Source organism: Doryrhamphus excisus, linkage group LG9 (assembly GCF_037039965.1).
Source record: "Doryrhamphus excisus strain RoL-2023G ecotype Guam linkage group LG9, RoL_Dexc_Guam_v1.1, whole genome shotgun sequence".
Taxonomy (NCBI): Eukaryota; Metazoa; Chordata; class Actinopteri; order Syngnathiformes; family Syngnathidae; genus Doryrhamphus; species Doryrhamphus excisus.
This window is the reverse complement of record NC_136365.1, coordinates 1,387,285-1,413,264: the sequence shown is the minus strand read 5'-3', so window position 1 is coordinate 1,413,264 and position 25,980 is coordinate 1,387,285. Positions and strand designations below refer to the sequence as shown.

The following is a 25,980-nucleotide window of genomic DNA, read 5'->3' as shown; positions in this document are numbered from 1 at the left end:
GCCTCTGATGCTCAAGGTCTAGGGCGTGGTGTGTTACAGGGGCTTGTGTCACAAAGGCCCCCCCATTGTACAGCAGCAGATCATCCATCATCTCTGTCATATGCATCTGACCTATTGCCCCGTGTCAGGAAAAGAATATACTTATTATACTTTTAATTCTTATGCAAAATTATGCTTTGAAAACCCGAGTTTTGGACTTTAAATACATCCATAACAATAAAATAATACATCCAAAAACGACCAACAGCAATAAAACAAGCATGGCCGGCCTCAGTAATGCCAAGTCTTTATTGATATGGTGTCTCACAGCAATACGTAGCAAGTTGAAACAGTAAAGAGAATAGCATACCAACTACATTCAATCCCTAAAGTCTATAATAAATGCAAATAATACGCTAGTGATTAAACACTCCACTGAACAGAATCATTCACGTCACACACATGGCCAGATACAAAGCTGCTGGTGTTTTAAGGCATTTTATATCCTACAGTATTTAGTCTATGGCAAAATATTGATCCTTGCATTGGACATTTTGACACAATGTTTGTATTGTGATGCTATGATCCAGGTGCTTTTATTTTGGCAGTGTTGCGGTGGTGGGATTGTTAGACAGCTTTGAGAATGTATTTGGTTTACAGTGTGTTTATTAAAGTCACCGTGAACCATTATTACTCTTGAATGCAACATAATGTACATACACTTGTATGTACTATAGACCTAATATTTTGTTAGGATAGGCCACTGCGTCAAGAAACAAATACACGCTGACTACAGTACTGAGATGCCGATTAAAATCGCTAAGCCACAATTAAAACAAGCCGTTCCGTATTCTGTCATACTATTACGCGTTTTTTTGTGTGTTTTTTTTTTTTTGTTCATTTGATGTGTGAGTGCAGCTTGTCAGGGCGTGGTCGGTCACGGCTCGCAGCGGGAGAGTAACATTGCTGTGTTGAAGCTGGCAGTGAGCAAGCAGCAGCAGCAGAAGAAGAAGAAGCTACAAGTCCGTTATTGTACCGGTGAGGTCAAACTACAACAGACATTTTATCCAGTCATGGCCAAGGTTTTCCAAAGAGAGCAGTTACATTGAAAAGACGGTGAGTTCGGGCTGCATTTCTGCTGTTTGGTCTTTCGGCTTGGTGATATGCATTGTGGGTTACAAATAGGCATTTAAGCGTCATCATGAACGGTGGGGAAAAAAAATGGATACACATCTCGTCATACGCATTTACAATACAGCCTCTTGCACGTCGTTCTTCTTCTCAAACTACCGACTCATCTTTTTCATCCTTATCTTCATTACTAAAGATCTGTAGCCTAAGTCACATTTTAGCCGAAAGGAGTCATCGATGAGTGTTTTGCATTACGCAAGCATGACATCTACATATACCATGCAAATGAAGCCAGATTAATACTTTAGCTCATTTAAATAACTACTATTATTGTGATTCAGGAAGGTCAGTCATGCATGTAAATTGATGGATTTGGACATGTGTGCAAAGAGCGAGAGTTTTAGTCGATGGCTTTACTGAGCCAACTATCGGGCGCTACCGTACCGAACTGAAGTATTGCATCACATCTATTATCTTTGTGATCATTTGAGTTTACAGTTTATTTAAAATATTTGACCTATGCATAGTGGTTGCACACATGCCTTTCCTGGAATTGTGGGTAGTGGTGCTTAAACCGGTTGTGATCTACTCTTAAACTTACTACTGTACTTGATAAGACCAGGTCTAACCTATTCTGGCTAAGTGCTTGTTCTCTTGGATGTGTGAATTGTAAAAAGTAAAAAGTGACTGGTTATAGTGGAGTTATGATCCATTCCAGTTGTTATTTTAAAAGAAAATAAGAGCTACATTAAAAATAATCTACATATTTCCTTGTGCTAATATGTGGGAATCAAACACATCATTATAAGATGTTCATGAGAAGGCAAACTATCAGGTCCCTATGGTGATTTATGAGTGTAAAAAGCCTGGGTTTGGTTGAAATAAATAAAAGAAGGTAATTGCATGATTCAAAACAGGCTTAGTTTTTCTGATTAGTGGAGGTATCACTGGCATCTTGCTGCTTCTCCACCTTCTTGGTGGTGACCACCGTCTCCTCGTAGACCTCATGGGTGGCCTTGGCTCCTGGCTTGCTCTGCGACTGGCTCTCATCCTTGCCTTCCCTCTTGCCACTCTTGCCGGAACTGGTGTAGATGCGGGTCTGGTAGTTATAACTCTGCCCGCCACCTGAAGTAATGGATGGGCTGGAGTAGGTGATCCCCGTCCCTATGCGGGTCTCCTCACCCTCCAGCAGCTTCCTGTGTAGGTAAAAATGAAAATGAGGGGATTGGAAAGGAGTAATAAACATAGCTGAAAGTATATTTGCGTTTGTATTTTTCTTATATTTTACATTATGTTCAAACTCTATTACCTATATGCTGCAATCTCAATGTCAAGCGCCATCTTGACATTCAGCAGGTCTTGATACTCCCTCAAATGACGGGCCATCTCACTCTTAGTAGCTCTCAGGTCGTTCTCCAATTCAGCCATGTTGTCCTATGAAAAACACAGGTCAATATTTTGCTGACAAAAACGTCTTCAATGCACAAGCTGAGCCCAGACTGACTGTAAAAAGGCTGCAAAAGGATGTAAAAGTATATTTAGAAATGAGAAATTATTAGAAATTCACATCCTGTCTATAGAGTGCCGGTATATAAAACATTCAGGAAGCCTTTTCCTATCTTGTCCATTTAAATCGTGCCTCATATATGTAGCAATCTGCCGATTTGGGACATAAAGACGTGGGCGTTGTCACTTGCAGCTGCTGAGCTGATATGTCCCATGAGAAATTCAGCACCACGGACAGAGTCCACAGTCGCCCACAACAGCAATTAATCATCTTTTACTTTAAATAAATAATAGATAGCTCAGTGATTAATACAATTTCATTACCTGGTAGCTTCCAATCTCCACATTGTGCCTGTCCTCCATCTCCCTGAGCTGCTTTTCCAGGGATTCATTAGTGCCTCTGAGGCTCTCGATCTCAATGGTTCTGGACTGCAGTTGCCTCCTGAACTCACTCAGTTCCTCCCGGCTGGCGCGGATGGCATCGTTGCTGCGGGTCGCCTGCTCGGAGAGGTCAGCGAACTTGGTCTTGTACCACTCCTCGGCGGACTGCAGGTTCTTGGATGCCATGGATTCGTACTGGCCGCGAATCTCCTTGAGAGCAGAGGTCAGGTCCGGCTTGGAGACCTCCATCTCCACGGACACCTGAGCAGCCTGGATCATATCTGTGAGCTCGGCCACCTCCTCGTCGTGCACCTTCCTCAAGAAGTTGATTTCATCCAGGAGCGATTCCACCTTCTTTTCCAGGTCCAGGCGCACCATGGTGGCGTCATCCACATCTTTCTTAAAGGCTTTGAGGGCTGCCTCCGCTTCCTCCCGGGCGCGGAACTCGTCCTCATATTTACCCCTGAGCTTCTGGAGGTCGTCTTCGATGCTGTCTCTCTCGATGAGGAGCTGGGACTTCTCGCCGTTGAGCTCGTCCAGCTGGGAGCGCAGTTCGCGGATCTCCTGCTGGTACAGCTCGGCCAGGCGGGACGGTTCCGCCTGCCTCTGACGCAACGCGACCAGCTCGGTCTCCAGCACTTTGTTATGCTGCTCCAAGTTGCGCACTTTCTCGATGAACATGGCGAAGCGGTCGTTTAGACCTTGCATTTGCTCCTTTTCATTGGTGCGAATGATTTTGAACTCGTTGTTGAGGACGCTGCTCTGCGTCAGGTCGAAGGTCTCCACAGGCATGGACGAGAAGGAGCGCCCCGGCTTCCTGCTGTACGAACCCAGGGATGAGACGTTGCTACGGGATGCCGATGCCGAGGACGACCGGTAACCCCCCCGGGAGGACATGGCCGTCCGCGACGGAGTGGAAGCATAGCGGGGAGATTCCCCGAAGATCCTTCGGTAGGAAGAAGAGGAGAAGACTTCAGATCCGTAGCTCATCCTGGTTGGAATGAAGACAGAACAGAGCGGTGGGCGCGTCTCCTTCTTATAGGAGGGGGCAGTCCGCTCATTAATTAATACAGGGGTGACCAAAGTGCGCAAGTTTGACAAAAAATTGTACCACCTGTACAAAAACTAAATTATTTGTTTGTATTTTATGTCCCTTTAGGAGACGTAACCACATAACTGGCTACATATGCTTGATATACATTTATGCGCATACACGGTACCTAATAAAAGGGACCACACCCCTCAGATGACTGTTCACTGTAATTTGCTGTCCCCTCAAAATAACGCAAATATATTAATGTCTCAACCGAGTATTTTGTGCCTCCAAAAATATTTTGTGTGGCTATTATTATTTTTCACAGGTTGTCTCTCGTCATCTCATCAGGTTGTCTCTTGTCTCACACCTTTCGCTCCTCTATTTACCATTTGAAGATGCTCCACAACTACTAAATAGGGTTGACATAAGAACAAATTCAACCAAATTCACTAATTTGTCCATGTTTTTTTTATTAAGTTGTTAGTGAGCGCTATGGTTCTCCCGCAAACAAGGCATCCAAGAATATGACTTTGCCTCCCTCTGTTGGACAAACGAAGAACTGCTTTGAAGAAGGCTACATCTTTCTTTGAATGTCATAACTTAAGCATATGTAGCGGCTGCATTAGTCGACTGTACAATATTTACATGCTTTCGATACAAGCTAGCATCAACAATTTCCCCCCAATTTACATCCTGTTATAAATGTAATACACAAACAAAACCTCAAAGGCAAAGGCCACACTTATGCAATAATAAGGCGTGTGTATTCTTAAACAATGAGCTATAAGCAAGCACCTTGTTAAATTAAACAAAAAAACAAAAAATGCACAAAAAAAACAAAAGCCTAAATCTGTCCTTTCCAGTCATAATCCGCATACTAATATATAAAAAGAAGACAACAACTTATACAAAAATATATAGTTAGCAAAGAGCTTGTAACGTAAATGTAAAAGTAATTACGCCACTAAACACAAAGTAAATCTGAAATAGCAAAACATAAGTGTCAAACAATATTCTAATAATATTATAATTAGTACTGTATTCATATTATTATTATCTTCATGGTGTTTAGTTGTAAAGATGTCATAACCTGTGTCACGTGCATTGTGACGACAGCTAGCCACGCCCCCCTCTTGATAGACAGGAAGAGTCTCCGCCTTCACGAATGCCTTCCATTCATAGCTGGCAGCGGAGGCAGAAAAACAGCAGAGCACTGCAGACTGAGTGGAGAAACTGCAGCTTGTCCTTACGGAGCACACATCAGGTGGTCTGACTGCATCTTTCGGTATAAAATACAAGCAACCCTTCTTTTTTATCCCACGTTCACTGCTACACAAGGCGCATGCTCAGACCTCCTGGCGGTGCAGTTGTTTTACCTCACAGGATCTCAGCGGTGAGTACAGTAATGCTAGTCGCAGCTAACTTCAACGCGACGAAACCTGTCATTGCACTTGATGGCCGTTGCTTGTTTATCCCGGCCGCCTATTATGTTATTATCTTTGCCCAGAGCACGTCTGGCCACCTCCATCAATGTCGATCAAGGAGAGCTTAGCATACAGTTAGCTAGTTTAGCGTAAAATACACTACGTTGTTTTCCTGTCAGCTTCATTACTTCTACACTGGTCGTTACTGTTGTGTATGCACTGTTGATGTTTCGTGTTTACAGTATTCTACTATAGCTATTAATAATTGCGTAATATAGTGAGTGTAACCACCTTCAAGTCAAACAAAGCCCGTTATTAATTCTGCACACACAAAAAAATCACCACCTGGACTTACCTAAGCAAAGAGGTTAGATCCACCCATTGGATTACTCACTGTGTTATTGTTATTATTATTATTTTTCAGATGGCAAGACGTTATTTAATCCTAAATGTCGCAGTGATTAGCTTCTAATTTGTTCAACAATAAATATGTCAATCTGGTTCATCCATTTTCTATAATTGTCCTCACTGGGGAGCTGGAAGAGCTGGAGCCTATCCCAGCTGACTTCAGACGAGAGGCGGGCTACACTTGCACCGGTCACCAGTCAATAGCAGGTCACGTACAGCCAATAGGGATGGGGCTGATCCGATCCGGTATCGGTATCAGGTCCTGATACCAGTACTTCACGTGTTGGTATATTTAAACCCTCGATCTTCAGAGTGAGCTGACACACTAACCACTCCTCCATCCTGTGACCGTTTGCTTCACAAGCATCACAGTTTTGGCATACCCCAACCACGAGAAAATATCTCAGGAGATTACTGAAACGACTAAAATCAGGTTCAGATCTGTCTATTAAGAAGAAGAACAGTTGGAAAACTTTGCAGTGGTCCGAACATCCCATCATCAACACACGATTCTTGGGGGAAAATGAAATGATGCCACAGCGAATGTGTCCAATGAAATATGTACAGTGTTTTGGCCAGTGTTATATTGAGTGTGTAAATATTATTATTATTATTATTACTATTGTTATTATTATTATTATGGTGATAAGATGTGGTGATCTTCACTTTTCTTCTGCACTGCACTACCAGCTGTGGCTGTTCACATGAGGCGTTTGAGTGCATTACGGAAATCTCCATGTTTAGTGCTAATGTAGTCAAGGCTTTTTTCATTTTAGTATTCACATACCCCCCCACAGCAATCAGCGTACCCCACTTTGGGAACCTGGGAATTAGTGCACACTTGTCAAATGCATTGCTCTCACGCCTCTTGTCAAACTTGAGCCCCCATCCGACACCACCAAGCCCAGGTTGACGTGTAAACTTAGGTGTCAAAAAGCATTGGCTAAAAATGACTGCAGCGCATTCATAGTTATGTTTCAGAACCGAGATGATATATATTACGATGTGATAGAGTTTTGTGAAGCTTTCCTATCTGCCCGGACGTGTTTAGTCACGTTTTTGCTGACATTGAGCCCTAGAAGGCTGACCTCTGCCCTGGTGCTTTGCAGCCAAACCACTCCAAAACACTTAGAAGGGCTTATGAGCTACTTTTACCTGGCTGATCTTAGTCGATGCTGCACGGTGGACGAGTGGTTAGCGCGCTGACCACACAGCTAGGAGACTGGAGTTCAATTCCACCCTTGTCCATCTCTGTGTGGAGTTTGCATGTTCCCCCCGTGCATGCGTGGGTTTTCTCCGGGTACTCCGGTTTCCTCCCACATTCCAAAAACATGCTAGGTTAATTAGCGACTCCAAATTGTCCATAGGTATGAATGTGAGTGTGAATGGTTGTTTGTCTATATGTGCTCTGTGATTGGCTGGCGACCAGTCCAGGGTGTACCCCACCTCTTGCCAGAAGACAGCTGGGATAGGGTCCAGCACCCCCGCGACCCTCGTGAGGACAAGCGGTAGAACACAAATGAATGAATCTTAGTACTGTAATAACTGACGTCACTTTATCATCTTTATCACAATGCCCTACCCAGAATTCCTTCTGTTGATGACACAACAGGGCTTTCCCTGTTTGTTTTAGGTGATTATCTCATTGTGCACCATCGTGATGTGATTTTAGTTGCTATTGTATTCGTACTGTTACTGTTGATGTGCTGATACTTAAGCAGTTGCAGTAATTCCAATCAATCAGGACTAATTGACATGAACGTTTGTGCAAACATAAGCTCACTCAAGACAACAGCAGCCTAATTGTCAAAAGAATCCACAATTTTGCAAAAACCAACCAGTACTGAAAGAGTGCAAACAGGAGTAAAAAAGCCATAGGAGAGAGAGATTTTGTATTACTATCAGAATATTGCTGATAGTATAGGATCATTGACCAAAAAATAAATAAAATAAGATAGTAGAAGTAGAGTTGAACCTTAGTTAGCGTTGTTAATTCCTTCCAGAAAGTCTGACTTGAACCGAAACAGATGCTAACCGGATACATTTTTCCCCTAAGCCTGCTCAAATAATGGTGCAATAATGAGGTATTCTGTAGGATCTTGTCATTGACGTCATGTTTAGAAGGCCCAACTGTTTAATTCTGGCATAGCTGTGACTGATTGAAAGCAGTCTACTTGTAGGGGAGATAAGGTTGTCTGTCTGTGACTGTAGATTTACTGTTCATGATAGCCATGCATCTTACTTTGGCAATTCTTTGTACCTGATGTAAATTAGCTGAAAATTATTCACGCCGGTTACAAATTAAATCTACTCAAACTAGATTCAATTAATTTGATTTAATTTCCCTAAAGCAAATGTCTTGTTTTGTTGTTTTACATTTTCATGTCATAGTTAAAACGTCTCTCGATTATGATTATTCCTGTGTTGTTGTCTAACTTACAGGTCTTTATTGACAAATTAACTGACACAGACTTCTAAATATTACTTATCTCCTCAGACACTGAAATACTTCAAAGATGACAACTTCATGGAGTGATAGACTGCAGAACTATGCAGACCTGCCTGCCAACATGGACAGAATGGCAATGAAAAAATACAGACGGGAACCTTACCACAGGTAAGAAACGCTTTACTTTGCTCTCTGAACTGTCTTACGTGCACTTCATGCAGAATGACGATGCTCAACATTTACACTCTGAGCTTTTTTTAATGGAGCGTGTATGGTAAAGGAATCCATTAGTATATATTATGATAAATTACTCAGCGGCACGGTGGCTCATGTGGTTACTACATCTACCACAAAGTCTCCTGCAGCAAATGTTAACTAAGGAACCTTTACAACACAGTCCCATTGGATTGTGCCACTTTCGTACTTAGTTATAGTCCTTTCTTAAATTCAATACAGTTTCACAAAGTTTACACCAAGAATATATAACATTTGCTTAAAGGGGACCAATTATGCTTTTTCCACTTTTCTGACCTATAAATGTGGTTAGAATTTAGTCTTCTCGTGTTTAAACGATGCCAAACTTTCAAATAATGACGTTTGAGCATTTGAAATTGAACCCTGAAAGAAGTTTAGAATCAAAACGTTCGGTTTGAAAAGCCATGGTAAAACCGTTCCATTGTGATGTCACTTCCTTATATGGTTCCTAGTTAGGAAGCACTTTGGGTGTGTGACCAATCACAGCGCAGTGGGCATGCCCTGAGACGGGCCGTGGGTGGAATAAATTAAAACAGACCGTTTCGGCAGGAAGCACAAATCAAAGGAAATACAGCTGGAATAGGTGCAGATTCTGGAAAATCTAAAAGGTTTCCTGTGCGGGTTATTGTGTGTAGCTGCTCTACAGGAGACCACAACTCAATACAAAGGCAACACAAAGGATAAGCATAATAGGTCACCTTTAAATAAGAATATTTATAACACACACATAGGCGCATGATGATGATGGTTGAATGATTTTGTGTCCGGAATCTGTCTATAGTGTCCCAACTCTAAAATAATCCCATACCTCACAGAGACTGATTTACCAATGCTTGGATGCTTTGTTTTGAGTGTGAATCTGTGAAACTATGAATCATCTTACTGTAAAGTTACGACCTTCCATGAAACATTATATAACATTATTGCACAACACTTGTGGGTTCAACATTGCCAGTTTTTTTTTACTTGTCTTTGACTTTTACATCCCATTAAGTGTAGGAGTAAAGGCATAGACTGCAGATTGTTAAGCAGGTTTTACGAGCTTATGTCTCATACATGGGTGTTCCTCGGGTGTGGTTTTGACTGTCATGCAAAATTCTCCAGGCTGTCGAGGTCATGACCTTATAGTTCATATAGTGTCATAGGTTATGTGAAGGCAAGGACACACACTGTATTTACGGAGATCACTTGGACTTTTAAGTTGCTTTACAGTTTCCTTTAGAGTGCAAGGGTCTTGTTAACGTGCCGCTTTGTTGACTGGAAACACCGCAGCGCTATGTTATGCATGTTGTTTAATGTTTAGCAAGTTCATTGGACACAACCATTTCACACTATTATGTCACAGACTTGATGAACTTGTCAAACGAAATACACCGCCACACGTGCCCAGACACATACACGTGCGCACACGCATAGGATAATTTGTGACAGTGGCCAGTTAATGTCATCAGCCTTGATTACTCCTCACTGTTTTCTGTTTTTCCAGTTAAAGACCCTCCCGACTGTGAGGGAGGTCACTTCCCAATCGTTGTGCGGCCCTTAGTCAGTGAAATGACAGTAATAATGTCACAAAACAACACTGGACAAACAAGTGCTGAATATAAACCTCTGAATGAAAGCAACCTCTGACGAGTAGGCATGGTCGAGTAGACTGTGGAATCTTAGGCATGTCGGAAGAATGCACATTTATACCCTGTATGCAACTTGATATTTAAGAAGTACATTAAAGTAAACTTAATATAGTGCTCCACAGGGTTCTAATAGAATATGGTCCCTTTTAAAGTTGTTGTTGTTTGAACAAAACACAATTTTTTCCTTAAAAATATTGCCTGAGGACCAGAAAATGGGGAAAATATTTTGAATTCCAAACAAGTGACGTCAACAACAACAACCTGAAGGTTCCACTGTATGCTGACTTATGTATGAATTCCTGAAGCCTAAAATAGTCAGTGATGAAAACCAAGTACTCACAAACACGTTTTATTTCCTTATTAACTTTCACATTGAGATATTTAGGAGCTTTGATTTATGAGAACATAGAAAGAGAGTCTCAAGCCTCCAGTTGAGGGCAAGTAAGTCCATCCCCTATGACCTCTTCCACCGAGTGACGTGATTGAAGCTTGCTCGGTTCTGCCTGACTTGTGACTGTTCTGGATGTCTTTGAAGGCCCATAAATGTCACGCCACCCAACAACAACTCTGACTAATGACACACAACAATAGAGAATGACACAGAATAACCACAATCATTTTTGCAACTCAGAAAATGTCTGAATGGTAAGAAAGCAGAGAGGGGCGGGGGAGAGAGGGTGGAGTGGGGGGGGGGGGGGGGGGGGGGTCATTGTTTGTTGGCCCTGTGGTGGCCCGCTGAGGCAGGTCAGAGAGTCAAAGTGAGGTTTAATTTGACATAGAATGCATCGCCACTCCTCTCCTGGACAAACATCGAAATGGGAGCTTGTGCACCATGGATCTGCTGCAAGGTATTTGGTGTCTGACTTGAGTTGGAGATGAAACCGTTAGTGATGACTTATGTTAAACTGTGCCAATTATGCGTAACACTACCTCGACAGTATATATGTTTGATACAGTATCTTTTTTTTTGGCTGGTTTGCATGCAATTTCCAAAATAGTTAAGGATGAAAGTATGTGAAAATGTGATGGATGTAGTATTTACTTTAATATAAGTGGAACAATAAAAATGTGATGGAAAATAAATGGCATAATCTCTGCATTTACTTTAAAATTTGGGGTGAGTGCATCAATAACATGTTTTTAAGACATGAAATATGCAATCTCCACATTGACATTAATAAATGTAAAGATGTCGTCAGGCATTGTGTCCTGGCAGTAAGCGTTTAAGCTAGCAGTGCCAGCCAGGCTATGTAAATACTGTCTATCAGTGTAGCCACTGTGCACCCACTGACTGATTTACGGGGTGGATAGGACAGTAGAGCCGTTTCCTGGCCGACTGTCACAAAGTCTCAGGGATCGACATTGCCAGGAATAGTAGTGTACCGCCACCTGTCATCTGACAGAACTCATCTGTTTCTCTCTCCTACGATATCTGACTAAAATTGCAGATCTAAAAGCTGACAAATAGATGTCCCTGTCACATTAGCAGGTTGTTCAACATTTTAGTGAACAACCTTAAAAAGTTAGTTTTTCGGTCTGTTTGTTGACCTAATTGTTGCTGAGTGTGTTTTCTAGAGTCTAAACCAGGGGTCTCAAACTCAATTTACTTGGGGGCCACTGGAGCTGGGGTCTTGGCGAGACTGGGCCGCATCAGGTTTTCCAAAAAAAAAAAAAATGCATTTATTAAAAACAGAAAAATGAATAAACTTTGCTTTGGTTTCGATTTTCTACAAGAAAAGCTCTGATAAAACATTCCACTGTTCTCAAATATCTTACTTTTTATTTTTCTACACAAAATAAGATGAAAAATAAATAAACAAATCAAGAATAAAGAAAATCAATCAATCAGTAATAAATAAATATAATAATAATAATAAAACAGCAAATAATAAAAACTTAAGAAACCACATATAGTTGGTGGGTAGACAAATGATTTTTCAGATTAAAATGAACAAAGCATTATTAGAGCCCTGTAGACATGACAAAACACGACTATAGTCACATTTATTTACAACATATTGCGCAACTGCAGGGTCTTGAGTCACATGCTAACTCGCAAACTAGAGAGCTAGCGACCTAAACGGTAGCCTTCAAGTTATTTCTTTTAAACTTAAATAGTCAAAAACTTACCACTTCCACACGGATAGGGAGGATAACTATTAACAGTTATTTAACCTTTAACATGAACATTAACCAAACGTAATAATTTTTTCTGGGTACATGATACCATACAGCATCCTTATCAAACTTGCGCGGGCCGCACTAACATTAAACTTTCATATCAAGGCGGGGGCCTCAAACTAGTGTCCTGCGGGCCACATTTGGCCCGCGGGCCGCGTGTTTGAGACCCCTGGTCTAAACAATAATGGAATTCAGCAAGGTTGCCAGCATTGTTTAACAAGCTTCATTTCCCTCTTCACGGTTCCTTTTGGCAACTGTTGGTATTTGGAATTTTCTGCTGATGGACATGATGTCCGCTATACTTAAAGTGCTGAAACACAGGACAGCTTTAATGTAGACTGCACACAATACCCAAATCGGAAACTCAGACATGTTACTGTGGCTTCTTTATTACATTGTCTCATTATCAGCCTCATATGGCTGCTCAATGCACCCATTACGACGGTCCATTTACTCTATCAAACAGCTTAAGTAAACATTTTTGTCCATTATACAGGAGAATTACTGCTATTGTTGAAGATTGCAAATAACACATGTACGTTGGTGTGTCTCCTCCAGAGTGTTTGTCAACAGAAGCTTGGCAATGGAGAAGATTAAGTGCTTTGGCTTCGATATGGATTACACTTTGGCAGGTACGTACACTTCACTAAACAACTCCGGGAACAAATGGAGCGGTTGAAAATATTGCATTGTGGTTACAGGAATAGTTATGTTAATATGTCTCTAAATTGATTGTTAACAATGAAGTGACAGTCACAGCTTTGCAGCTCTTCTATTTAACACACGTGTTATGAAAGTTCAGCATAACACACTGTACACAAAGTTGTTTACATACTTTCTCCGACTGACTAGTAACTGGGCCAAAATTATCCTGCCACGTTGTGACTCAGCCCCAGATTTTAATCTGCAGATCCCAAAATAAACTATGACATTGTGAAGGGGGTCACGTTTGTTTGTGAAGTTCTCGAGTGATGGCTCCTATGAGAACGGGAATCACTTGTAGTCCCTCTCCGGGCGTGCGACTCCATTCCTGCCCAGCGAGCAGGACGCTCAGCTGTTGACATTGCTCTCTTTATGGGAGCTCATAACCAAGCGTCAATGTTTGCAAGAAGCATGGATATCATGTATCCTTTTATCAAATACACGGACCTAGAGCTCTCAGCGCTGATGGTCTTCCTCAGAAATGATGAATCCTGATTGATATCACACAAGAGAAGAGTTGTTAAATGCGTATCCGTGCATAATCAAATATTATGCTATGATATTTAATAAACGGTTCTATGCAGTCTGAAAAGGAGAACATGACACATATACAGCATGTGACCTAGTTTTCCTGCACACATTTGCCACAGACATTTGCCAGGAATTTTAACAAAGACAGGCAAATATTTGAGTTTGAGTTACATTTGCTTATTAAACAAACATTAGACTAGGATATGTCTGGGATCGCTGCTTGTTTCTTCTTAGGACAGTTAATACATATGCGATTCAGTGGTTTATTAATAGAAGTTGCAGTGTTGTTTACTTTGTGTAAGAGTGGTGCATATTACATACAGGCCTGGGGTGACCAAGCTTGTAAAACGTAAATACGCACACCTATTTACAAACGTACACAAACATAGAAACACTCCAGCACGTGGAACCATTGACAATAACGTCACCATGATGTTCTCTCATTGAAGTTTGTGTCTTGTCTCACCTCTAGGGAGGCTGTGTGTGGTTGCATGTCTGTGTGTGTGTGTGTGGTGGGGGGGGGGTGTTAGTGCACACATGCATCATGTCAGTGTGAGAAATACGAGAAAGGGCTTCCAGCAGAGCAGAGGTGACCTCCCACGAGCCCCAAAATTGCAAAACAGTTCGATTTACACATCAATGCTCTGATTATTTCGTAGGATTTTTTATTCTGATCAGGCACTTTGTGGTGTGCAGGATACGTTTTTGTTTGTTGATAGAGACCAACTGTCAAGCAAACGTCATCTTTCCTGACAGAAGGCTCTTCTAATTATTGTGTAAAGACATGAATCATCTCCTAAACGGCAGGTTTTACAGCCTAGATTAAGATGTGGTATGGCATGCTAAGTTGAGGTCTGTGCATGGCAAGGTCAACATGTAAAAACAGAGTTGGCTGTGATCTAGAGAAAGTGAGAATGTTGATGGCGGAGGTGACCAAGGGCAAACAACTCTTAAAATAGGTTTCTTTGTAGCGAACCAGAGCTTCGGGAAAGAAAATGACAAGCGATTGAGGTGGAAGGAGGAGGGAGGAGGAGAAGGGAGAGGGGACAGGGGGAGAGGAAGTGGAAAGACAGTGTAATTGGTGAGTGCTACCGCTCTGGGCAGAGGGCCCAGACCCTCTGTTTACTGGGGGACCACAGCTGGGCCTCAGAGACGAATGGGGCATTGAGCTGCGAGAGCCTACGTGGTTCTAATACAGAAACAGACTGAGGATTAGTGAGCATGCCAAAGAACAGGACAAGGCCTCATTCAAACAAAATGTCTACTGTACTGCACTCTTTGCTATGTTTTGCTCATTTTTTTTGCACTAACAACCAGAAAGGGTACAAGATGAGCTGTTTGTCATCATCATTATCATCAAGTAATTCAAGTTTCTCAAGTTTCATCAAGTTTCTCTCCCTTCAAAGTCCTCCTCCCACAATCCCAGCGGGATTAAAGGAAGGCACCATCAACACAAACACATTCTCCATTTTATATTTATAACATCTGACATATTCTTGTCCCCGTGTCAGATACCATTGTAATCCTCAGAGCTCATCGCAGTTCTAGTCTGGCCTCGGGGTAAACATGTAGCTCTTGGCGGTGGCGAGGGTCTGGCTCGCCAGTCTGCCGAGGGCTCATTTAAACTTACATTGAAAGTTTGGCAATTTTTCATTTTCACGCTTGATCAAGTGTCCTTGTTGATTCATGTGCAAAACACCCAGGCTGGTGTTGATACAAACCCACATGAGTGTCCAGTGTGTGTATTTGTTTGTGTGTGTGTGTGTGAAGAGGCTTTACAACGGAGTAAACATGTTATCAAAATACTGAATCAACGCAGCAGTCTTGGGTGGACGATATCATCTTAAAAAAAGTGACTCATGTGTACCATAAGTCAACTTAATCAACTATACTATCTCCAACATGTCACTGTTTTCTGTGACTCACAGGTCCAGTCCATAGTTCATTGTCCAAGTAACATTGCCATTCACTGTCCATGAATTAGGGGCAGATAAGATGTCACTGTGGACTTGATAATTAATTACATCTGTTCACCTTTTACACCACAGTATAGTACAGAGGTATTGAGACAGCTCTGATCTGTCAGGTGATCAACCAGACTAATCATATACATTGCAACAGACGTGAGAGTTTTATGTTCCTCACAAGATAAATCCTACCGACATCAGCAGTCCTTTGGCTCTTCCTCCTATTACCGGTACTCCAACAGTAGCGCATTCAGCACTTTCCTTCTTCTTGTGAGATGCATTCACAGGAAATGAGCTCTCCAAACCACCCACAAGATAAGGCATAGGTATTTTTTATTACATATGGGACCATAAAATGTTGTAGCCACCCAGTCACACAGTATAAATGAAGCAGAACGAGGGCGTAGTCATTTAAGATCAGCATTCAGCTATAATAAGTAGGCTGCATTTATAAAGCACGATTCTGCATAAAGGACAAATAGTTTGCTCATTCACACATACACACAATGACGGTAGAGTATGTTGCGATAGAAGCAAAGTGATATGATTGTACACACGCCAACGACACATTGTCAGGGCAGGTGTTATGTAAAGTGTAATGCAAAACTGAGCAGTGTTTACCCTATACTTTGTGGTCACAATAAATACCATGCACTCATGTACAGTTGTTTAAGCGGATGATGTTTGGCACTGCAGTTGTCTAGAAATGGAATCATAAGACTTTCCAACCTGTATTGCTGTCTAAGAAACAGTAGGGTCGGGTGTTGTTTACATTATTATCCAATGCCAGTGCCAAATCTGTACTTAAGCTGGTGCTTAAACGGTGCCCAAACCGGTACTTAGACGGAGTAAAACATACACATTCTGTGTATATTTTGTGACATAAAGGTTGTAAAAATGTACCATTTGGTTCAAAACATTCTGAGATTCCCCCATCACATAAAATATGTTCTTTTCACTGGATAGCCGACTGTCTTTGTTATTAAATATAAATAGTAGAGTACAAATGTGATGAATGTGATCCTTTTGCACAACTTTTGCACAATCCTGCTTACGCTGTCTGTCGTGGCTGCACACAGGAAGTGTGGTTAGCACATCGGCCTGAGAATCAGGAGTTTCTGTGTAAGTCTGGCTCAGATTCCGAAGAGATGCCAGTCAGGTTAATCTACTGTAGGTTGTCCATAAATGAATATTAATGGTTAGTTGAATACCTTTATATGTTTTTGCATGATCGTGTGACTGACGACAGGAAGTCATCTGAGATAGGCTCCGACTGTATTTACTGTTTTACTATGTCAACAGGATGGCTGGAAAAAGGCCATGACAATTATGTGAAGCTAATGATGACTAGCAAGAGGTGGCTAAAATGTACTGTAATTACTTAAATGTCACTCCTCTTTCCTTTCTAGTGTATAAATCACCAGAGTACGAGTCACTGGGATTTGAGCTTACGGTGGAGCGGCTGGTCTCCATCGGTTACCCACAGGAACTGTTAAGCTTTGTGTATGATCCATCCTTTCCTACCAGGTGGGCCGATCACACGACTCTTAACTGCTGTCACCACGAGTATTTCCAAGCTAATTTACTGGCCTTTCCTGAAATGAAGTGTGAATACAGACCTTTAACAGTAGTACCTATTGATTTATCGCAGGGGCCTCGTGTTTGACACCATGTATGGAAACCTGTTGAAGGTTGACGCCTACGGTAATATACTGGTCTGCGTCCATGGATTCAACTTCCTCAGAGGGTGAGGCTTCTGAACATTCATCTCTCCTCGTCTCTGAGGAAGATTGTTAGTGTCACTGTCAGGTTTGTGTCCTCAAACGGTATGCTTGCCTGCAACAGCGCCCTCACCGTCTGTTCTGAACGGGTTCCTTTCTCCCTAGTCCTGAGATCCGTGAGCGCTACCCAAACAAGTTTATCCAGAGAGATGATACGGAGCGCTTTTATATCCTGAACACGCTCTTCAACCTGCCAGGTAACAATGAGGGAGTTATGTCGGTGTATGTGTTTGCATGATGCTTGCGACTGACACATGTCTTTTTTTTTGTGTTTTTAAAGAGACCTACCTCTTTGCATGCTTAGTGGATTTCTTCTCCAACTGTGATAGATACACAAGGTAAGAAGATGCACATCACTCTGTCATGCAGCAAGCTGGTGGGCGGGGCATATTGAGCAATACAAACCAACCTGGGGCAAAGCAAAGCCCCGTGGTATGGGAGGGTCCACACTGAAATCAAACAGCAGTTCTATCAGTTCATAAAGTGATTTTCTTTATCTGGAACAATTAGTCATTCATCTTCACCTCTACTAATTGTAAAACAGCATGGTTTGCTATTTTAATAACACAGATGTAAAACACGTTTTACTAACTTTTAAGAGAAGGAAATCTCATCATAAACGAGATTAACTGTGGATGTTCACGTTGACAATGTCCAATGGCCTGTACATTTGAAAATGTAAAACTGGAATGGCTGCATGGTCTTTGTCCTCTGAATCCTCGTTGTTGGTCTTTTAGGGGGAGAATGCTTTCCTGTTTGGCTGGGGACCTCTCCATCAAGGGAAGGCTATCCCATTTAAAAGCAAACAGACAAACCCAAAAAAAGAACTAAAACAAATGTATTTGAAAAGACACTGTGAAAATACCGCGTGATACTGTGCGACAGCTGTATATGTGTGTCTCTGCTTTTTCCACCTTTAGCTGTGAAACCGGATTTAAGGATGGAGACCTCTTCATGTCGTACAAGAGCATGTTCCAAGACGTCCGTGATGCTGTTGACTGGGTCCATTTCAAGGTACAGCCTTGAAATTGTGAGAGCTGTGTCCCTTGTTATGCTTATTGAAGAAAACTTTGCAGTAGCGTTTTTTTTACATTCCTGAATGATATCCACACAATGGACGCTTCCGATAAATTGGAATGCTTTTAGAAAGGCCCTGTTCTGGTCGAGCATGACCATGCACTAATGCACAACGATAAATACATATGCTCAGTTTGGTGTGGAACCACATCAACCATCTTTGGGATGAGCTAGAACAGAAAAGGTTAGCAAGGCCCCCCTCTCAGGTCCAACATTAGCTATCTTGTTTTTGGGATGATAGTCGGAAGTAGCCTATTACTAGGCTGCCAGTGGGCCATACAGTTGTATCAGGCGACCGACTTTAATCAATAACTCAATTCCGCATGTGCAAAACCATGCACGTAAACATTAAAACTAAAGACTAAAAGGACAAGAAGAAAAGCTGTGGTCACATAATCTGCTTTCTTATGTGCACAACATGTATCACCCGCAGCGAGATTGAGTGTTTTGGCCGTAGTTATTTAACTGTCACTCAATGAATAAATCTAAAACTTTATACATCCGACATTTCAGGGGACTCTAAAGGAGAAAACTGTGGAGAATCTGGAGAAGTACGTTGTGAAAGATGTAAGTAGTTGGTATTCACAAAGGCTTCACACATTCTTGAATCGCTAAGGAGGCTTCGTTGTCACCACCTCAATGGTTTGCTCCATCCTGCTAGGGAAAGTTGCCTCTTCTGCTCAGCCGGATGAATGAAGTGGCCAAGGTTTTTTTGGCTACCAACAGTGACTACAAATATACCGAGGTGAGTAAGACCCTTAAGACACACTTGGGTATGTACCCGTATAGATATAATCTGCAAGTACATCAAGTGTGTCCGGCAAAGTCATTTTTTTATTGATATTTTGTTTTCCACACCGTTCTATTCAGTCATCAGAACATGCATTGAAACCTTCATAAATGTGTTTTGTTTTCACAGAAAATTATGACCTACCTGTTTGATTTCCCCCACGGCCCGAAGGTAAACATTGTCTTCATATCATATCTTTAAAAAATATGTTATGTATCACATGCTTTCTTGTATTTTTATAATCCATTTGTGTGTGTGGGGGTGTAACTTTATGCATGCGTGTTGTGATGTCGTCTACTTTAGCCTGGTACCTCCCACCGACCCTGGCAGTCCTACTTTGACCTCATCCTGGTGGACGCCAGGAAGCCGCTGTTCTTTGGCGAAGGGACGGTGCTCCGACAAGTGGACACGGTGAGCAGCTGGATGATGGAGTAGAAATGACAAGAATATGTACTCTCCAGCCACACCGCACGATATACACCTGTCCAATCATCCACGTTTCGCCATTGAAGAAATACTGAAGTTTGAATCAAACATCAGGATGGTAAAAAAGAAAAAGCTGATTCCGTTGACTTTAAACATACCAGCTTGCCTGTTGCAGTCAGCAAGTCAGAAAGTGCTGATGTCGTAAGATCAGTGCACGGCCACACACAACCTTCTTTAGCGTTGACGAGGCGTGTCACAAGATCCCGCGAGATTGAACCGTGATGATATTTCTCGCTTAGAGAAGAGCTGTCTTGCGAGAACAAACCAGCCGGACTGCAAACTATGACGTTGCTACTGTGAATGATAATACACATAATACGGAAGTGGCAGTTGGTAGCACACATTAAGTGCTTTACACACAGTATAAACCTTGTCATTCTACCTGCACCGCGTGTTCCCGGTGTCGCTTGGTCGCAACTTGTGGTGTTTTAAAAAATATTTTTTAATTGAAGCTCAACAGTTGCTGAAGTTACAGTACTTTTACATTTGATCAAATTGACTTAATATTTGTCAAATCAAAATACAATCACCGCACATGACTTTTATCAAAACATATCATAGTTTGAAATAGACGCTGATTCACTACTTCTTGGAAATGCACTCTCAGCATCATGGGAACTGTATTTTTTACTGCATTTACTGCAATGCACATCTATTTTACAAGTAAGATTTTCAGTTGGAAAACAATGGCCTCTTACTAGCCCGGGATAGCCATAGCAGCTGAAATGTACACCAGACATGGGCTTGAGAGCTCGTCGAGTTTATTTCACAAGACAGTGCAGCAGCAGCAGCATCCCCCCCCCCCCCCCCCCCCCAAGCACACACAACAGGCCTCTCACAAACAATTTCACCCAGCCCCTTTTACCTGTGAAGGGCCAACCATAGTTCCCAATGAGAGGGTGAGGCAATGCTTCTAAAAGGTACCCTATTTACATTCATAACACCCTTCTTTTATATTACAAGTCTTTCAAGAGTCCCACACTGAAGTGTCACTTCCTGTGTATCTTTAAAGACTCAAGTACACATAACAACTTAGATTCCCGAACTACCACCCAGTTAATCCCCCCTCCTCCAGGTGACACTCGGGAGAGTCCAATTAAGGCGATCAGCCTCTGCTCTGCACTCACATGGGCGCGCCTCCATGTTTGTGCCCCGACCAATCACCTGATCAGTGAGGGAGGATTGGCAGCTCCCTCACATCGATACATAATTACACATCAACATAAATGCTTAGCAGCAGGATCTACAACTGCCATTATTAGAGAGTATTTTTCCTCTCAGACATGAGACTTTCTTCCATCCATTCATACATTCACTGTAAACACTTATTCAGCGTTAATACTGCTGAGTCATCGTCACATTGATAGAGGCTGACATGAATTAAAGTTACCCGTTGACTGGTGCGAGATCACTTTAGTCTCACATCTGTCTATTTGTACGCAAATAATGGAAACATCACCTTTGACGTACACATACTGTGTAATATTAATCTTTGGTTTACTACTTTAAGATGTATCTTTTGTTCTTTTGAGATGCTCCAAACATTGTCAAACTAGTATTCTGCCATTTCAGACCACAGGGCGGCTAAAGATTGGCACCTACACAGGACCTCTGCAGCACGGCATCGTGTACTCCGGCGGTAAGACGTACGACGTGGTGTTGACGTGTTTGCGGTCATTCAGAAGATGTTGCCTTTTCGTGATGTAGTTCACCGCTTTACCGCAGGTTCATCGGACATTGTATGCGACCTGTTGGGAGCCAAAGGCAAGGACATCGTGTACATCGGGGACCATATCTTTGGAGACATACTCAAGTCCAAGAAACGCCAAGGCTGGAGGACCTTCTTGGTCATTCCTGAACTTGCTCAGGAGCTGCACGTGTGGACCGACAAGAGCTGTGAGGCCCAAAGTTTCCATTACATAAACATTGTTGTTCCTATGAATGGGCGTGTTACGTCATTTTAGGTCCTCCACATTCTAGTTTTTTTAATTTTAATTATATTTTTACAAAAGTTGAGGATTTATTTTGACAACTTATGAACATTAAGCATCTTTGTGATGAAACCCGTCACTTTTTGTCATCAGTCGGTATGTAAAATAGCTAATAAAGATCATGACACAGTGAACATGACGATTATTTTTCTTTTTCAGCTTTATTTGAGGAGCTGCAAGGCCTTGACATTTTCTTGGCAGAACTGTACAAGTAAGAACGTTAACCCTTCCATCCCCATTGCACTGAGTGTGTGTGTGTGTGTGTGTGTAAGCTACTCTGGATCACAAGTGTAAAGTCTAAAGGAGCAGCCCGATAACCTGCTGATGTTATTTATAACCAGGCACTGCTAGCTAGCTGTTGCACCACCGTCTTCATTCAGCAAACTTATATCAGCTCCCCCTTCCCCCCGCCCCCAACGCCTCCACTCTAATCATCTCTCACTGTCCCACCTCAGACATCTGGACAGCAGCAGTAACGAGAGACCAGACATCAGCACTATTCAGAGAAGAGTGAAGGTACAGCTTTAATTGCCTCCATTTCCATGACGACAAAAGGAGCTTCGATGTCACGTGTACAGTGTGTTTGTCAAGCGAGATTTATCTTAGTTCCACTTTGGGCAAGAGTTTATCCTTTGTCAGTGACTGCTGGGGTCTCGAGATTAATGAATAACCACGCAGTGAAGTTAAAGCCATGTTTACTCTTGCATGCGTTTTTGTCCCCGAAGTGGTTCGCAATTTTGCGTGCCAACGAGTAAATTTGGTGGCAAACTGTGTGGGACGGCGTGCAAGTACGCAAAGAAAAAATAAACCTTCAAAATTTGTGTCACATATAATTTCCGTGGATGTAACGTGAACGTATGCTTAAAGATTGTGGGCGGTATCATCGCATGTCTCGGTCACATGGATCGGTTAACTTTTCTGTCAGCAATTCCCTCTCCCACATTGTCCATGCCTCCTTTTTTTCCCTCCTTTGCCTCCTTCCTACTCTTCTCTTGACTGTCACGGTGAAACTCTTTGTTTTCTTTCAGAAAGTCACCCACGACATGGACATGTGCTACGGCATGATGGGTAGCCTTTTCCGCAGCGGCTCCAGGCAGACGCTGTTTGCCTCTCAAGTGATGCGCTATGCCGACCTCTATGCAGCCTCCTTCATCAACCTGCTCTACTACCCGTTCAGCTACCTCTTCAGAGCTGCACACGTGCTCGTGAGTAACCATACGCCACATACGCCAATTTTCATCGTAGATCACTGGCAACTTAACACTCCAAAAGTATACCTCACAAGTATCGACACGTGTATCCATACGAGTTTAAAATGGAAAAAAATACATTTTTATGTTTTCCCATAAGGCATTGTGTGCATTCATTGAGACGCTGCAATGACGTCAGCCTCCCTCTGGGCACCTCCGGTTTCCCTCTGGTGGTAGAAGCAGCATTGCGTGAAATTGTGTGAAATTGTCCGTTTTTTCCTTATAAAATAAATATCTTATTTTTGTAATGTGACTGACTTTGTTAAAAAATGACATTATTATTGTTATGTTATTAAAAAAATGAGATAAAATAATAAAAAATGGTAAAAAAAATTGTAAACTCAACTGTAAAAAAGATTTATTTTATGGCTTTTTTGTATAATAATTCTTGCAATATTACGACTTTATTTGTGTAAATCTACTTGTGTTTTCTACGACATCGTTATTGTCGTACACAGTCGTAGTTATTAGGAACCACCTCTTTCAGAACTCAATAAACGTGCGGCAGAAAGCAAATGTCCAACTCCCTTTGGTGTCTTTCCAGATGCCCCACGAGTCGACGGTGGAGCACACGCACGTGGACATCGACGCCGAGTCGCCGCTCGCCACACGCAACCGCAACCACTGCAGCGACTGCAAGGACTTGGAGTGCAAACGCAACCAGCTGACCCGCTCCTTCAGCGAGATCAAGCCTCCCAACCTGTTCCCTCAGACGCCACAGGAGATCACCCACTGCCATGACGAGGATGATGACGAGGAGGAGGAGGAGGAGGAGGAGGAGGAAGAAGAAGAGGAGGAGGAATGAATCTGTGTGGCCCTTGAAAGGTTTTCCAGGGTGTGGCAGGGTGAAATATCCGTGTGAGTGTGAGTGAGTGAGTGACTGAGTGTGTCTATCAATACCGTATGCACACGCAACAACACAGGACGTTTTGAATGGAGTGGAAAGAAACACATCACATGACTTGTCACACGACTGCATGCATGATGACTCCTTCAAAACGTTCTTTTTTTTTTTTTAATCAATTTTTCTTTCGTCGTCAAACAGACAGAAGACACTCCATTGTATTTTTAATGTGACCTTTTTCAGGCGTGAATGTGGGAAAAGGTCGTCACGACGCATGACTGGCGCAAGACTATCGGCGTAATGATGCGTCAACGCATTATTCATTTTTACGGGAATAGCAACAATCACGTCCATGACGGTAGCGATGCACGCAAAATGGGAACAACATGCTTTTAGTTAGCATCGGCGTCGCTGAGCATGGATGGCTGTTGACCCGATGTGTGGTTACCAGGCAACAACAGTACTTTATTACATGCTGATAGTTGCCATGACATAACTTGCTGCCAGGTGTAAACAGCAGGAGAAGCTAAAAGGGCAGTATTTTTTATTTTTTTTTTTTTTCATCAGAAAATCCAACCTGAGTATTGCGTTTGTGTTTATTTTTGCTTTCATGTGAAGTTTGTCATGCAAAGCATTCTGTTGGCATATTTTAGACGACTAGGCAAAAAAACAAAAAAAAAGCCACAGTGTTAAAACACAAGTCGAATGAGCTGCCGTGAACTAAATTTTAAGCAACTTGATGTTCTCATTTCTTGCCTATGCCGTGTCCTGACACATGACGGAACTTTGTCCAACTCCAGCAAACACAACACAGTTCAGTAGCTTTTCCTTTCATTGAAACAATTGTCTTGAACATGGAATGAGAGTTTTCACTGCTAAACTTCAAATATGCATGTGTTATTTTAATTGTAAAGCATTTTACAAATGTATTGACTGAAGTTTGCACAGGAAAACAATTGCAAACATATGCTGGAAATACTTAAAAAAAAAAAAAGGGAAATGTGAATAGCACATTAAAGGCTGGAACTAAAATGTTAGTTGTCATCAACCACTCTTGCGGTTACTTTTCTACACTAGTGTGTTGAAACATGTGTAAATGGAGTGTTCCATTATCTCCCTTGACTGGGCTGTACTAACATAAGACAGTGAACTCAAGTCAATGCGGATACTTTTCCCCCCCTTACTGTCATCAAGTCCTGAATGCATCCACTTAGGAAACGAATGCTGTCACTGTCACCTCATTTTCCAAAATGAATTTATGCATGTACATTATGCAGTGTTGCCTTTATTCCCTGCTGTTCCTGCAGTGTGTACATGACTTACAAATGTATAATAAAAATAGTTTTTCATAGTTTTTGCCTTGCTTTTTTTTGCACTAAACACCTTGTGTAATTCAATAAACTATATTATTATAGTTTATAGTTTGCATTGATGTAAAACTGCACTGCTTTTCATTTTATTAGTTCTTATTTGTGTTAAATTAATACCTATTAACACCTGGCTAGAAAGTACATGTATTCAGTAAAAACATAGCCAATATGTTGCATTTGTAGTGTTGGAAGTTTTGTTAATTTTTTTCCCACAAGAATCACCTAATTTTGATAGACTTATTAAAGAATTAATATTCCCCTGCCACCTTTTAGAACCCAAGACCCAGTTTTGATTTACATGCAGTTTCGATTAGTTTGCCCCTTTATTTCACCAGTTTGTGTTCTACTTGGGAGGGGAAACAACAGTAGCTTTACCTTATGCTAAACCCATTCATTGTTTTTATTTTTCGACATTACGTTTGACTGCAGTATTTTGTCCACATTTAAATTGCAAACCTGACGGGATTTAAAGCTTATCTCCGTAAAAACCAGCAAAGCTATAACGAGCACACAAGCTGCCACTTGTTTACTTCAGAACACACTCGAGTTATACGACAAAACAGCGACTCCCCGCGGTTGAAACTGTAACTGCAGGCTTAAAAACATGACTACTTCAGCTCATGAAGTTCGACTACCGATTAGCAGTTAAAGGTAAATTACACTTTTTGGATGGAATTGTGCCCATCATCCAAAAACGTGCAATAAGCTTTGGTGGTTTTATATACATGATGTGACATGACGACGTGTAATACTTAACAGTAGGGCTGAACACATCAACAGCAATACAATTCCAACATCGTGTATACTGTA

The 25,980-nt window shown here is 41.9% G+C and overlaps 2 protein-coding genes across 5 annotated transcripts; one reads left to right on the top strand and one right to left on the bottom strand.

Annotated features, from left to right (window-relative positions):
• Nucleotides 1–269: 269 nt before the first annotated feature.
• inab (internexin neuronal intermediate filament protein, alpha b) lies at nucleotides 270–4,002 on the bottom strand. Its single transcript, XM_058089720.2, has 3 exons — nucleotides 2,941–4,002; nucleotides 2,420–2,544; nucleotides 270–2,306 (listed from the first exon to the last, which is right to left on the bottom strand). Exons 1-3 carry the CDS (start codon nucleotides 3,985–3,987, stop codon nucleotides 2,030–2,032), a joined length of 1,449 nt encoding a protein of 482 aa, XP_057945703.2. The 5' UTR covers nucleotides 3,988–4,002; the 3' UTR covers nucleotides 270–2,029.
• A 1,209-nt stretch (nucleotides 4,003–5,211) lies between these two features.
• nt5c2b (5'-nucleotidase, cytosolic IIb) lies at nucleotides 5,212–25,151 on the top strand. Of its 4 annotated transcripts, XM_058091699.2 has the most exons (18): nucleotides 5,212–5,426; nucleotides 8,363–8,482; nucleotides 12,940–13,013; nucleotides 16,991–17,108; nucleotides 17,233–17,328; nucleotides 17,468–17,559; nucleotides 17,643–17,700; nucleotides 18,283–18,376; nucleotides 18,953–19,006; nucleotides 19,101–19,184; nucleotides 19,359–19,400; nucleotides 19,533–19,640; nucleotides 21,288–21,354; nucleotides 21,441–21,611; nucleotides 21,866–21,917; nucleotides 22,162–22,222; nucleotides 22,735–22,911; nucleotides 23,501–25,151. In XM_058091699.2, exons 2-18 carry the CDS (start codon nucleotides 8,382–8,384, stop codon nucleotides 23,759–23,761), a joined length of 1,710 nt encoding a protein of 569 aa, XP_057947682.2. In that variant the 5' UTR covers nucleotides 5,212–5,426; nucleotides 8,363–8,381; the 3' UTR covers nucleotides 23,762–25,151. The 4 variants fall into 4 exon arrangements, with proteins under 4 accessions (XP_057947682.2, XP_057947684.2, XP_057947686.2 ...); XM_058091701.2 differs by lacking the exons at nucleotides 5,212–5,426; nucleotides 16,991–17,108 and having other exon boundaries at nucleotides 8,414–8,482; XM_058091703.2 differs by lacking the exons at nucleotides 5,212–5,426; nucleotides 8,363–8,482; nucleotides 12,940–13,013; nucleotides 16,991–17,108; nucleotides 17,233–17,328 and adding an exon at nucleotides 17,338–17,390.
• Nucleotides 25,152–25,980: the final 829 nt, after the last annotated feature.